The 14,393-nt window shown below is 54.6% G+C and overlaps 1 protein-coding gene across 2 annotated transcripts in view; it reads left to right on the top strand.

Moving 5' to 3' along the window:
- The window catches only part of PAK6 (p21 (RAC1) activated kinase 6), a 34,280-nt gene that overhangs the window by 14,562 nt on the left and 5,325 nt on the right, over positions 1-14,393 (top strand). For both annotated transcript variants that reach the window (XM_057543644.1, XM_057543643.1), the window contains 2 exons: positions 7,096-7,304; positions 8,172-8,807. In XM_057543644.1, coding sequence (XP_057399627.1) covers positions 7,101-7,304; positions 8,172-8,807 — 840 coding nt within the window. In that variant the 5' untranslated portion in view covers positions 7,096-7,100. The remainder of the gene's footprint in view (positions 1-7,095; positions 7,305-8,171; positions 8,808-14,393) is intronic.

Genomic DNA, 14,393 nt, shown 5'->3' with positions numbered 1-14,393 from the left:
CGTTCTCGTGGATCCCTTCAGTGGGCTGAGTGTCCTTTCCTTGAAAGGAGTTCAATGTGTGCGAACAGCCAAAACTCACTGGAAGCCGGGCGGCAAGGCAACCGCGTCAGACACCAGCTCTCCTGGTGAAAAGCAGGGGCCACAGGTTAGGAAGACACTTGATGCTGGCCCAAGATGGGCCCCAAAGTTGATTCCCAAGAGGACTTCTGGAAGTCCTGGAGCACGTCTGCAACAGGCAGTTTCACTCCCAAGGGTCTGCCTCAAATGGCAGTGCTCGTTGGAAAGTCTGTGCTCTGGTTTGAGGTTTAAGTGCAGACTCATTTCTCCATGGTTCTGGTTGGGGAACCAACAGCTTGGTGGCCCTGGAGCCCCAGGCCCTGGCAGACGGATGTCTCCTCCCCAAGAGGAAAAGCAGTTTGAGGGGGTGACCCACCCAGCACAGCTGTCTGCTGTCCCTGTTGTAGACCCTGGACCAGCTGAGCCTCAGAGCCTGGTCTGGGGGCCCTCACCACCCAGACCCCATGGCACCCTGGAACACTAACATCAGCCACAAAGCTCTGCCCACCACTCCTCAAGCCAGGCCTGCTGGTTGCCTGACTTGAGGCTGAGACCCTACGGAGGGGACGTGGACCTGTGCTGGAGAAAATACTCTCCTGCTGTTTCTGCGGCTCTTTCCGTGTATGCCAGGCCCTGACATCACAGCTGCCAAGGCAAGCTCTTTAGAACACCCCACCATCACTGCAGGGCAAAAAAAACAAACAAGCCCTGGTTCCAAACAAAGTAAGGGTCAGACTGCAAGTCAAGACAGCGCCAGTCTCCCTTGGCCTCTGACTCACAGATCAGCCCAGGAAAGAACCTAGTAATCTTGGTTGAGGGAGCTGGCCCTGGCCCATCCGCTTCTACACGGACTGCCCAGCCCCCTTCCTGTTCACAGAGACCCCTGGGAAGGAGATTAACAACAGCCCGAGTCCCTCTGAGTGGGCATGGTGGACGGAACAGGGCTTTGGAACCAGATCTGGGTTTAAACACCAACTCAGTCATTTCCTGGTTCTGTGACCCTGGGCAAGTTATTCAACCTCCCTGAGCCTCATCTGGATTTGTGGATAATAATAATAGCTCCTACCTCCCAGGCTCGTTGTGAGGATTAAATTAGTTGGTGCTTAGAAAGGGCCTAGCACGTAGTAGGTGCTCAAGAAAAGTTACTTCCCTTTCTCTCTGGAGTCTCCTGCTCCTCTGACATGATAGTCTCACCCCTCAGTGACCCCAGGCCTGTGGCTCCCTGAACTCTCCCACCAGCTCCACCCTCAGTTTTACTGGGTGTGGCAGCATTTCCTCCAGAAGCCTCTGCCAGGAACCGACCTGCTCCCCATCTGCCAGGCTCTGGCTGGAGGAAGCAGCCTCAGCAGGAGCTGTGCCGGGCGAGCTTCCTTCTAAAGCTGGTTGGGGCAGGGCTCTCCCCTCCCCTCCCCTCCCCAGTGATGGGCATCCTTCTCTGGTCCAGTCATGGGCCAGCCTGCTGGCTGGAAGGTGATGTCCTAGCCATTCTCAGAAGAGGAGTGTTCAAAGGTGCATCCCAGCCTGAGAAAGACTCCTCAGCACCTCCCCCCACTGCGTTGGGGTGAGGTGTCAGACCAGATGGGAGGGGCTCGGGCAGCGGAGGTCACCCTGAGCCAGAGCTGGCGCCCTGCCTCTGCCCATTTCTACTTCAGTGGCCGAGGCCCACATCATTTCTGTCAGGCTAGGCAGAAGGAAAGGCAGGACTGGCTCGCTGAGGGAACAGCATCCTCCTTCCTCCTCCACAGTACCTTCTTTAGGGAAAGCTCTTCCACTAGGTGAGTGGAGTGTGGATGCAAAGAGGTGGTGCTTCTCGGATGGCAATTTTAAAGGCGGGCATGGCCTGATTTGATTTAACCTCACGGCTGACTCAGCACCCCCTCTCCCTCAGCCCCGAGGTCCTTGGGCTTGTCAGAAGGCGGGAAACTGGGTGGAAGATGGAGACCTAGGAATGGCAAGTGAGGGCCCCTGTCTGGGCATTTGTGTGTGTGTCCAGGACATGGAGCTGGAGAGATGCAGGGGATGCTTGGGTCTCAGGTGATTGACACCCAGTGACCTGGCAACATCGGATACTTAAGTGGGTGAGTATCTCTTAGGAAACTTAGTGCTCGTGGATCACTCTTTTCTTTATTTACAAGTATTTTGTTTTCTTTAGAAAGGCAGCCCATCATCTTTAAGGAAAATTCAGAAGAGTAGAAAGATGGGGTAGGAGGAAGTCACCTGGAACCCCACCAGTCAAACACAACAAAAATGAATATTTTGCTGTATTTCCTTCAAATATTCATTATATTCATACTGCATTTACAAATTAGTCTAGGTGAAATCTTTAGAAAGAATTTCCTACTCCTAACCTAGGCCTGCTTTGGACAAAGAAAACCTTGATAGTTTAATTTGTCCTCGGCACCCATGGGTATGGATAGGTTTGGGCCCCAGCAGGTCAGGGGCTCCAGGAGAGCCCATCAAATTCGGGCTCCCCATAGGCACTCACACCAGACCTGGGGCAGGGGATGGCCAGACTAGGGGTTACCCTCTCTCCTGCCCCCCACCATCACTCCCACCAGCTTTATTATTTTTACCTTTCACATTTAGATCCAATTAGCTTGGGGATGTGATATGAATTCATTTTTCCAGACTCCTTTTTTTTTCATATGGATATCTAATTGCTTCAGCTACATTTATGGAAAAGATCATCTGTTCCCTACCATATTGCACTGTCACCTTTGTCATAAATTAAGTGACCTTATGTGAGTGGGTCTATTTCTGGATTCTCTCTTCTGTTCCACTGGCCTACTCATCAGTCTTTGTGCCAATTTCACTCTGTATTAATTGTGGTTCTTTGTAATCTTGATATCTAGTAGTGTAACCCTCCAACTTTGTTCTTCAAGATTGTTTTGACTATTCCTGATTCTTTATGTTTCTCTGTACATTTTAGAATCAGTTTGTCAATTTCTACCGAAAGAAGTATGCTGGGATTTTGACTGAGATTGCAATAACTCTGTAGGTTAATTTGGGAATAATTGATATCTTTATAATATTGAGGCTTCCAATCTATGAACATCCTTTATTATCTTTAATGTTTGATATTTTTCAATGTAGAGACCTTGCGCATCTTTGATTAGATTTATTCCTAGGTATCTGATATTTTTAATGTAAAGTGGGAAAGGGTGTCTGAGGGGTTTTTCCCTAATAACACTTCGGACAGCAAAGGAGAGGGTTTTTCTCCTCCTGAGATCATCTCTCCAACTCTCTGACACCAACTGGGTGTTCAACAATTCAATCTGATTCTGACACTAACTACCTGGATTAGCACAGACTCCTCAGGCTCAGCCCCACACACTGCCCCCCACTTTGCACTCGGGTTCCAAGGCCCAGGTCCCCGTACCTCTGACCAGCTGGCTAATAACTGAGGTTCCCACGACCCCCTCCTCACGTTTGATAATTTGCTAGGATGGCTGGTGGAAGTCAGGAAGGCACTTTACTTTGACCAGTTCATTAAGATGCAACTTAGGAACAGCCAAATGGAGGAGATGCATATTGCATAGGGCAGGGTATGGGGGAAGGGTGCAGAGCTTCCATGCCTTCCCCAGACGCCTCACCCTCTCGGGACCTTGAGGCGTTCACCAGCCCTGAATCCTGTCTCTGAGGGGTTTTTATGGAGGTTTCATTAAGTAGGCACAATTGATTAAATCATTGGTTATTGATAATTAACTCAGTCTCCAGCCCCTCTTCCCTCCCCAGAGGTGGGAATGGGGAGGCTGAAAGTTCCAACATTCTTGTCACTCTGGGGATTCCAAGAGTTTTAAGAGCTCTGTGCCAGGAATGGGGGGCAGGGTGTGGGGTGTACAAAGACCAAACGTCTATTTCCCATTGTACCACAGGATCTTTTTTTAAATTTCATTTTCTATTTGTTTGTTGCTGGTATGCAAAAATACAATTTTTTTCTTATATTGACCTTGACTTGGGGACGTCTAAAATTCACATTTAATCCCAAAAGTTTGTATGTAGATTTTTCTGTGTACACAATCATATTGTCCCAGGCAGTGTTGGCCTCACCATGGTTTTGGGCAAGTCCTGGCAGCCTCCCTTTAGGTGTGGATTTCCCGCTAGCTAAGTGGCTGGCTCTGATTTCTAAATCTCTACTCCCCCTCCCCCAAAGCCTGAGCTCAGTTCATTGCTTCTGTCAGCTCCCCACCTCCCCTGTAACCCCTAGGACTCTGCACTGTCCTTTCTCCTCAGGCCCCTCCTGCTGCCTGTGGGAAGAACTTATTCTGGAATTGCTGTTAGGGTGGACTCAGGAGGGGCATCCCAGAGTCATGTAGACCATTTGCTAAAGATGCTTTCCAGGAACTTCCCCGGCAGTCCAATGGTTAAGATTCCATGCTTCCACTGCAGGGGGCGAGGGTTCCACCGATCCCTGGTCGGGGAACTAAGATCCCGCGTGCTGCGGTGCAGCCAAAAACAAAAAACCGAAAAAAAAAGATGCTTTCCCCGTGCATTCCTGCAGCAAACGCTGTGCCTTTGGGTGCGGCCAGGGAGTTGGGGCCAGGGATGTTCTGGTGGGGGGAGAGGGAAGTATTAGCCACCTCTTTTGCAGCTCTAGGCTGTGTCCCTACACCTCCAGAAAGGTTTACAGAGTGGGGAGGAGAGTGAAACCATCAGCTAAGCTAATCCAGAGATAGAGGGTCTGTCAGGACAGAATTGCAGACCTGAGACTCTTCTGTAGCTAAAGACTACAGGGAGGAGGTCAAGCTTTACCAAGCCATGAAGAGTCTATGTCATGGAGAGGTGACGAGGGCCCCAGAACGAGAAATCAGGCATGACCCCTGCCAGATGACTCCAAGAGGAAAGGAGTTGGGCATCACTCCCAGACTTGGATCTGCTCACGTTCTGATGTCTGCAGGGACCTGAGGTGAGAGACAGGATGCACGGAGAGGTAACATAGCAAGAGAAACAGCCCCTTTTTCCTGGGAATTCGCTCACTTAACACTCCCTAAACTCTGTGCGTTATTTTTTATTAACCCCATTCTATAGATGAAGAACGCTGAGGCTCAAATCATTTAGATAGCTCGCTCAAAGTCTCCCCAAATTAGTGGAAGACTCCCTGCAACTCACCTGTAACTCAAACAGTTATATTTCATTCCAAAGTCCTTGGTCCTTGGGGCTCCTGCACACGTGGCTTTGCCTGGTGGGTATGTTTGGTAGATTTCCTGAACCTCAAGGTCCCAAAAAGTGGCTGCCATTCCAAGAGGTATGATGTGGATTCAGATTGATTCATGCTTGGTGAATGCCTAGTGGAGATATTTGGCTGTTTGAGCCCCCGCCTTCCCGAGTGGTACCAGCTGCCTCCCAGATCTGTGACCTGCTCCAGAACCTGTGAAAGTGACCAGGAAAATTCTCTCTCCGGAGCAGGAACAAAAAGAGAGTGCCATGGCACAGATCTATCCAGTTCTGTAGATAGATGAATGATCCAAGCATTCAATTCAAGAAACAAACATGTCATGTTGAAACAAACCTAGAAGTGACTTTTCCAGCTGACACAAGAGCCCACTGAGTGTCCTTAGCACCCATTGCCCCACACAAATGCACTGAGCTATTCTGAGCCACTTCAAATACAATAGCATTCTAGTGGGTACCCCCAACCCTGTCTTCCATGTGGTCCCAGCCCAGGGCTCCCTGAAGGTGAGGCCAGAGCAGCACTTTGGAAGAGTCACTTTGCCTCCTGGGTCTCCAGTCTCCCTCTCTCAGATCTGAATGCTGGTGTCACACAGAGCTGTTGTTAGAGCTTAACAGGGCCTAAGGCAAACCCAGACCAGCAAGGCGAGGGATGGAGGTTTGACTGCAGGTGATGTTTTGTACAATCAGAGTTCTGAGACCAGAGAGAAGGGGACCCAGAGGGAGGTGGGCTCTCTCTTCCTGGAGAGCTTTTCCCCTAAGATAGCTGCCCTCACCCACCCCAGCAGTGCCCTTAGCTCAGGGCCTTTCCAGGATTAGGGCCGAGCACCTGGGGACCATGAGGGCCCTTTTAGTTTGGTCCCTGATGGGGCAACATGTCTCTGAATCAGCAGCTTGACTTTTTATGAAGTTGTATGTCACATTAACAGTTTTTGTTTTTGAACCATCCTGGGACAAACCCGAGTTGACTGTGATATAAAAGAAACAAACAAACAAACAAAAAAACCCTTTAACGAACAGTTGGATTCAATTTGCTAATTTTGTTTAGGATTTTCATTTATGTTCAGAAGTGAAATTGGTTCAAATTTTCCTTTCACTATTTTTTTTAAATTTATTTAATTTATTTATTTTTGGCTGCGTTGGGTCTTCGTTGCTGCATGTGGGCTTTCTCTAGTTGCAGCAAGCGGGAGCTACTCTGTTGCAGTGTGCGGGCTTCTCATTGCAGCGGCTTCTCTTATTGCGGAGCACGGGCTCTAGGTGCGCAGGCTTCAGTAGTTGTTGCTCGCGGGCTCTAGAGCACAGGCTCAGTAATTGTGGCGCACAGGCTTAGTTGCTCCCTGGCATGTGGGATCTTCCCGGGCCAGGGATCGAACCCGTGTCCCCTGCATTGGCAGGCAGATTCTTAACCACTGCGCCACCAGGGGGCTTCCTTGTACTATTCTTATCTGGTTTAAGAATCAAGATCATACTTCGTAAAATGAGTTTGCCAGCTTCCTCCCTCTTCCCCACCCCCCTTTTAATTCTTCGACGGTGGAATGTTATTTGTCATGGGCTTTGGATCTTATAAAAACACACCCCCAGGGTCTGCCTCCTCAGCAGGGGACTTGGCACAGATGAGAAGACAGACACCTCTTTTCCTCCTTTGTAGTCTGTGTTGGCTTATTTATGGGGCTTTTGCTGCTTCTGGGACCGCTCTGCGGGGAGCTAGCCACTTCCCTGAGGGAGCAGGCCTGAGAGGTGGGCCGGTGCAGGGGGTTGAAGCGGGGGAGGGAGCCTGGGGCCCCAGCACCCGCTGCGGCCACCTGTCCTTCCCGGAGCCAGGCTCCTGTGACGCCCCCTCTGGAACTCAGTCTGACCTTCCCCACACAGGCACCATGTTCCGCAAGAAGAAAAAGAAACGCCCTGAGATCTCGGCCCCACAGAATTTCCAGCACCGCGTCCACACCTCCTTCGACCCCAAAGAAGGCAAGTTCGTGGGCCTCCCCCCACAATGGCAGAACATCCTGGACACACTGCGGCGACCCAAGCCCGTGGTGGACCCTTCACGCATCACCCGGGTGCAGCTCCAGCCCATGAAGGTGAGGCGGGCATCAGGGATGGCGGAGGGGGAGGATTCAGACCATCCCCCTTCACAGAGGGCTGCTGGCAAGACCACGCAGGCACCTGAAGAACCACCTGATTACCAGCTATCAATTAGCCAGGATGTCATCATTCCCTGCTAATCAGCCTCTCGTTCTCTCCCTGGTGACCCAGGGAGGAGGATCCTGGGGAGTCCCTCTCCACAGGGTGGTAGGGTTGCCAGATTTAGCAAATAAAAATACAGGATGCCCAATACAATGTGAGTTTCAGATAACAAATAATCTTTAAGTATGTCCCATGCAAAATTTGGACCTGCAGCCCCTGTGGGGCTGCGGGCTCTCACAGACCCGGGGGATTAAGTTGTGTGGGTCAGGAGGGGTTGATGCAAGAGCCTGATAGGGGTTGGGGTCAGGGCCCTGTCAGGGTTTGGAGGCCACAAAGCCAGTACGTGGGGAGGAGAGCCCTGGACTGGTGCGTGTCACCTGGAAGGCCACACACAGATAGAGCTGGAGAACGGCAGCGGGCCCCAGGCAGGGCCTGCAGTCTCCCCAGCTCCCCAAGCTCAGCTGCCCGCACCATCAGGCACGCTGGATTCAACACCATGGCTACTCACCTGTCTGCCCTGCTAGACTGTGGGCCCGTGAAAATGAGGCTTCTCCCTGTATCCGTCTGCCAGCACAGGCCTGGCCCGCTGTGGGCCCTGGGAAGGGGCTGAAAAATTAAGAATAGATGGATGACACAGCAAGCGAGGTCCATGGGTGCTCCTCCCCGAGGCCCCCCGGGGAGGCTCTCCGACCTGGTCCCCGCCCAGCGCCCCCTCCCTGCCAGGACAGGAGGCTCACCACGCTCTTCCCCCTCCCCTGCAGACAGTGGTGCGGGGCAGCGCGGCGCCTACGGACGGCTACATCTCGGGGCTGCTCAACGATATCCAGAAGTTGTCAGTCATCAGTTCCAACACCCTGCGTGGCCGCAGCCCCACCAGCCGGCGGCGGGCACAGTCCCTGGGGCTGCTAGGGGATGAGCAGTGGGCCGCCGACCCGGACATGTACTTGCAGAGACCCCAGTCTGAGCGCAGGGACCCCCGTGGCCTCTACCTCAGCTGCAACGGGGCCGCACCAGCAGGGCGCAGGCACGTGCCACGGCCCGAGCCACAGAGCCCGCGGGTCCTGCCCAGTGGGCTGGCCACCAAGGCACAGTCCCTGGGCCCCACCGAGTTCCAGGGTGCCCCGCAGCGCTGCCTGCAGAGCTCCCCAACCGGCACCTCGGCCGCCACGGCCGCGGGCAGGCGGGGGCCCAAGACTGCCGGGCATGGCTCTGAGGAGGCCCGGCCACAGTCCTGCCTGGTGGGCTCGGCTGCAGGCAGGCCGGGTGGGGAGGGCAGCCCCAGCCCTAAGGCCCCGGAGAGCAGCCTGAAGCGCAGGCTGTTCCGAAGCATGTTCCTGTCTGCTCCTGCCGCCGCCCCTCCAAGCAGCAGCAAGCCAGGCCCTCCACCACAGAGCAAGGTAGGTCAGGCTGCGGCCCCCTCTGGGACCACTCTTGACAGGGCAGGGAGCCTGGCCCGGCAGCATCTACTGGGAACACAGGCCCTGCCCGGCCTTCCCCACTTACAGGGTCGGGTTGGGGAAAGCGTGAGGTAAACAGATCATCAGCTACCCTGAACCAGCTGAGCCCTCGTGCTCCAAAGGCTTAGCACGTGTGAGTCAGATGTTGCAAGTCAGGTCGTTTTCTGGGGGCCTCTGGGGGCCTATGGTACGCCTCAGCTGACATTCCTGCCCTCTGGGGTGTGTCTAGGCAGACCACACAGGGAGGCAGGCACCCCTGAAAAAGCAGCACCTTTAACCACAAGCCCAGACCCTCCCCTTGCCCCCAGTGCCCAGCAACCCCACCCAGGCCCCAGCAGAAGTCGGTGCTCCAGCCCCGGGGTGGGGGGAGGGGCAGGGTCTCTCTGGCTCCCTTTTCTGGTCTTTTTTCTGCCTGGACCCCCAGCTTGTCCCAGTGCTCTCCTGAGGTCATGCACAGCCTCTCTGTGCTGCTTCTCCCATAGGCTATGTTACCCCTTCTCTAGTGAGGATTCTTCCCTCCCTTCCTCCCTTCCTCCCTCCCTTCCTCCCTTCCTCCCTTCCCTTTTTCTGGTAGTTCTTGCTTTGTTTGACATTCCTGTAATTATTTATTCTCAGACTGTGTGCCATATGAAAAGCTAGAGGATTGAATTTGCCTGGGTCTGGGAGCAACCGGAGAGCTGACTTTCGGCATGTGTGACAGCCTCAAATGCACATATTTTTCTTGTAAAAAAAGGAAACAGTGAAGGGAGCCCTAATGGTGACATTTTTTGGCAGGCCGAGGAGAACATTTTTGCTTCTCACATGCCCTATGACATCCTGTCCGTGGTGACAGTAACATCCTTTCCCATTTGGCAGATGAGAAGACTGACTCAGAGAGCGTGGGACAACCCCCTGGTGTCGCGAATGAGTCAGCCGAAGGCGGGAGGGAAGGCTTTTCCACGAAGGCATCTTTTAGCTCCTCCCTGAGGGTCGGGCAGAAATGAGCTTAGGCTGCACAAGGGTTGTAAGTCACACCTAAGAAACCGCCACCGACAGCGGCATGAGTAATGGAGTCCCCCCGCCCGGGATGGTGCCAGTGTGTCCAGCCCAATCGTGGAGGAGCGGTGGGGGGTTGGGGGCTGGCCTGGACCCTCAACCCCATCTGAGTCACTGCCAGCCCAAGGCACCCAGGGAAGGTTCTGGGCTTTGTGCCCTCCAGTCCCCACTGGGACAAAGGACGGTAGGCTGGGATCCCCTGTGGGGCGGGGGCTTTAGGGAGGAACAGATGAGACGTGGCTTGATAATGCCCGTGAGAAAACATGAGTGCCTGTGAGCCGAGGGGTCTCTGGAAGGCTGTGCCCCTGGGGAGACATTCCCCAGAAAACTAAGGTGGGAGCAGGACAGTGCACCCTGCCAGGAAGTGCACTTCGAGAGTCCTGCTGGGGTGGGGGGTGGTTTCAGGGATTTGGAGAAAGGGGGTGTCGAAACTGGTATGCACGGTCCTGGGCTCCTGCCAGCACCCCACAGCAGGGGGCAGGCCAACCCCCCATCCCTGCACACCCACAAAGCACCTGCTGTGGGCCACTTCTGCGGGCTGTACGAGGTCTCCCCTGCACCTGAGGAGGCAGGTGGTGCTCACCCAGGGCTCAGAAACACCACAGTTCCAAATCCAGGGGAGTAGTTTCCTTCTCGGCCCCCCTGGGCACACCTTTCTAGATGGATGTTCTCAAGCCAGGCCTCTGAAAGGCGGGGCCGAGACTGCCCCACAACCGCTCTGGGCCAGGGCTTCTCAACCCTGTACTATTGACGTTTGGATCAGATAATCCTTTGTTGCAGCGGCTCTTCTGGGTGTTGAAGGATATTTAGAAGCATCTCTGGCCTCTACGCACTAGACGCTAGTAGCACCCCTCAGATGGGACAACCCCAGATCCCTCCAGACATTGCCAAATGTTCCTTGAGGGGAAAAAAATCACCCCCAGTTGAGAACCACTGCTCTCAGCAAATTACCCTATGGTTGGGAAGCATTCAGTTTCCTCCTCCTCCCCCAAGGCCTGGGCCCTGGGAACCCAGACCAAGCCAGCAGCCAGCCCTCCGCACTCAGCACATCCCAGAGGCTGGCTCTGGACACTCACAGCAACTCCTAAAGCAGCAGTCCATGCACTAGTGCCCTGGGAGGGCAGGCTACCAATGGCCACAGCATGCCAGGCGTGGCTGCAGGAGGGTCTGTGACCCTAGAGCTCTTGTACTCAGCCCCAGGCAGCTTGGCCTGCAGTCACTCGCTTTGGCTAAAGAGCAAAAGGAGACCTCAAGTGGGGACAGAGAGGCCAAAGAGGTAAGACAGTTAGGAGCTTGGGAGATTTAGACATGGTCCCACTTAGCGGCAGAAAGGCCACGTCAGAAAGGCCTCAACAATCAGCAAACCTTGGTTAAGCACCTACTGTGTACCATGTACTCGGTTACATGCCAAGGATCCCCAATAGGACCACTGCATAGGGATCAGGGGTTAAGCTGACCAGGGCTGAAGTCTGGCCTTGTCCCTTACTGCTTAGTGACTCTAGGCAAGTTACTTAGCCTCTCTGAGCCTGTTTCCTCATCTACCAATGTAGATAATAATATTACCCATGGGCTAATAAAACAATCCACAGGGCTATGAGAATTAAATGAGATAATGCATTTAAGGCCCTTGTCAAGGTGGTAAGCCCTCAATAAAATGGCTTTAGTATTTCTTAAATATTATGAAATGGCCTCTGCCTGGGCGGCACTAACAGAACAGCCTCCCGAGCCCACAGCTGGAGAGCCTGGCCCTGTCTTCTTAGCCTGGGAAGGGAACATGAGGCATCATTGTAACTCCATGTACAACTCTTCTTTCCAGTGGCTTCCTGCCCAAGAAGAGGCCTCAGTCACACAAGTAACTCCAGAATTAATCCAGAGCCCCTAACAATTAATTCCACCTTTTGTCCCCCTTTCCCTTTCTTGGAGTGGTTTAACACGTTTCATCTGGTCCTTTCTTGTGGTTACGTTAAGTAAAATCTCCCTCCTTGTGGAGACAGGCAGCAAGGCCCACAAAGGGGCACTTGGGACCAGACCCTGCTGAGGTGAAGACCAAGCCTGGCCCGACCACCCCCGTGTCCTATGTCCCATGTCCCAGGCCACGTCAGTGCTGGCCGCCCCCCCCCAGATCCGTCTGCTGCTTCCATCCACCTGCTGCAGCCTCGGCCCCTGAGGTCAGCCAGCACCTGCGGCAGGGTCTCCACAGGGGCCTCGACAGCAGAGGGGGAGCGAACCCACCTCCTCAGCCCCTCCGCATGACTTGTCCCCACCCTCCCCGTGTCCATCATCCTCAGAGCAGAGAGCTCATGCAGGAGGCCGGGAGGCCAGAAGGAGAGGGAAACTGTTTTACCGCCTTCCTTAGAAATCCAGAGTGGAGAGAGGTCAAGGGCTGTTGAGAGCAATCTCAAGAGCAGCTTTAGGAGCTTTTCGGATCCCCAGTCTCTGCCCAGCCCCACACAGATGCTCAGAGAGCACATTTTCTGTGTTAGGTCCATGCCTCGCAGGCCAGCAGGCAGCCTTTTTTTTTTTTTTTTTAAACATGTGACTTTTTTTTTTTTTTAATAATTATTTATTTATTTATTTATTTATTTTTGGTTGTGTTGGGTTTTCGTTTCTGTGCGAGGGCTTTCTCTAGTTGTGGCAAGCGGGGGCCACTCTTCATCGCGGTGCGCGGGCCTCTCACTGTCGCGGCCTCTCTTGTTGCGGAGCACAGGCTCCAGACGCGCAGGCTCAGTAGTTGTGGCTCACGGGGCCAGTTGCTCCGCGGCATGTGGGATCTTCCCAGACCAGGGCTCGAACCCGTGTCCCCTGCATTGGCAGGCAGATTCTCAACCACTGCGCCACCAGGGAAGCCCCAGGCAGCCTTTTTACAGAGCCTTGGAGGCTGCTACCGGGTGACATCTCATGGTCCTGCTGCTCCTGGTTGTGGCCTCACAGCCTTGGTAGTGGCCATGCTCCCTCCACCCCGAGTCCCAGCCCTCCCACAGGGTCCCCAAGGCCATGGAATTACAGAGCTGCTCAAATTGTGGTCCAAGGTGCCTCTCACATCAAAAGCCAGGGGCCTTGTTAAAATGCAGAGTCCCTGCTCTAGGGACCTACTGAAGCCATTTCCAAGGCCAGGGAATCTGCATTTTATCCAGCTCCCCAGATCACTGTGCCTTCATAGAGGAGACTGGGGCTCAGAGATGGGGAACGGCCTAAGATTCATGACAAGTCAGAGCAGAGCAGGACTGGAGCCCAGGTCCTGACCCGCCAGTCTGGAGTTCCCACTGCTCCACCACAACAGAGTAGGGAAAGGGGGGGTGCGGTCGGGTGCCGCTGCTGGCGGGGACAGTCCGTTTACTGCACAGATGTGCTTGCCGGGCGGGGATGGAGTAGTCACGGCAGGTGAAAACCCAGGAGGTTTTCCTGGCTCCTTCACCTCGAGGGCTGAGCACGAGCCAGGCACGGCCTGGCAGAGGCTGGAGCACACTCAGTGGGCCTGCGGGGCTGGGGGTGGCAGAGCCTGCCACAGCATGGCTCTCTGCCAGAAGAGGTGCCGTGCACATGCCCGATCCTAGGCAAGGCCAGGGACTGGGGTGAGGGCCCTGAAGTCTAGGGGGGAAGGGGTGCTGAAGAGGTTGAAAGGGCTCTGGCTGAGCCTGGTAGCGCCCAAGGCGCAGATTCAAGCAGCCCAGCCCAAGCTGAGTGCTTGAGTAGATTCCCTGGAAGCTGATTCAGTTTTGAGGATGAGGACCAGCACCCTCTGGGCACCTAGACAACCGCCTGTGAGATGGGCTCTGAGATGTTCCGGGAAGGCCTCTCTGCAGCTCCTCAGGTGTCGCCCGTTAGGTCGCATATGGCCCTCTCCAGGTGGCCCTTTTAAACATAATCCCTGGGAAGGGTCCTGCTGCACTTCGCCAGCTCCTTGGGGAAACCCAGAGATGGGACCCTTTCCTGCTGGGGCTGCTCGGAGGGCTGGGCCTGAGCAGGACTCACTGGGGGCCCAGCCTGCTGCTCAGTTCCATCTTCCCTCCCTCCCTCCCTCCCTGCCAGAGACCAGAAAGATAGGCCCCCTGCCTTCTCTTCCTTCTTGGGGGTCATCAGCCAGGAGTTCCATGTGGCTAGTGGAGGAGCTGCTCTGGGGAGCCCTGAGGAAACCCCCTCACCCCTGGCCCCAAGGCTTGGGTTTGGCTGGACCTACCCTCCTGATTCCAGATCTCTCTAGCACCAGATCCCCAGCCCAGGAGACACCTGAGGACCCCCCAAGATGGTAACATGGCTCTGTGGTCCTCTGTTGGGGACCTAATCTCACTGCACAGACGCGCAGACTCCCCGTTGTCAGCAACAAGCAGGACTATCAGACGGCAGCCGTGGCTTCCCTGCCCTGTCCTGGGAGTCAGTCACAGCTGCCTCGCTGCAGCCCCCGCCCCTATGCCCAGGGCCTCTTCTGCCCGCATGGGCCCTTGGGTAGGGTAGCCACGGTTGTGAACGCCTCTGACCCAGAGTGCCTCCTGG

This window comes from Balaenoptera acutorostrata, chromosome 3, assembly GCF_949987535.1.
Source record: "Balaenoptera acutorostrata chromosome 3, mBalAcu1.1, whole genome shotgun sequence".
Taxonomy (NCBI): domain Eukaryota; kingdom Metazoa; phylum Chordata; class Mammalia; order Artiodactyla; family Balaenopteridae; genus Balaenoptera; species Balaenoptera acutorostrata.
Note: the sequence above shows the minus strand (reverse complement) of the source record. Positions and strands in the feature narration are given on the sequence as shown.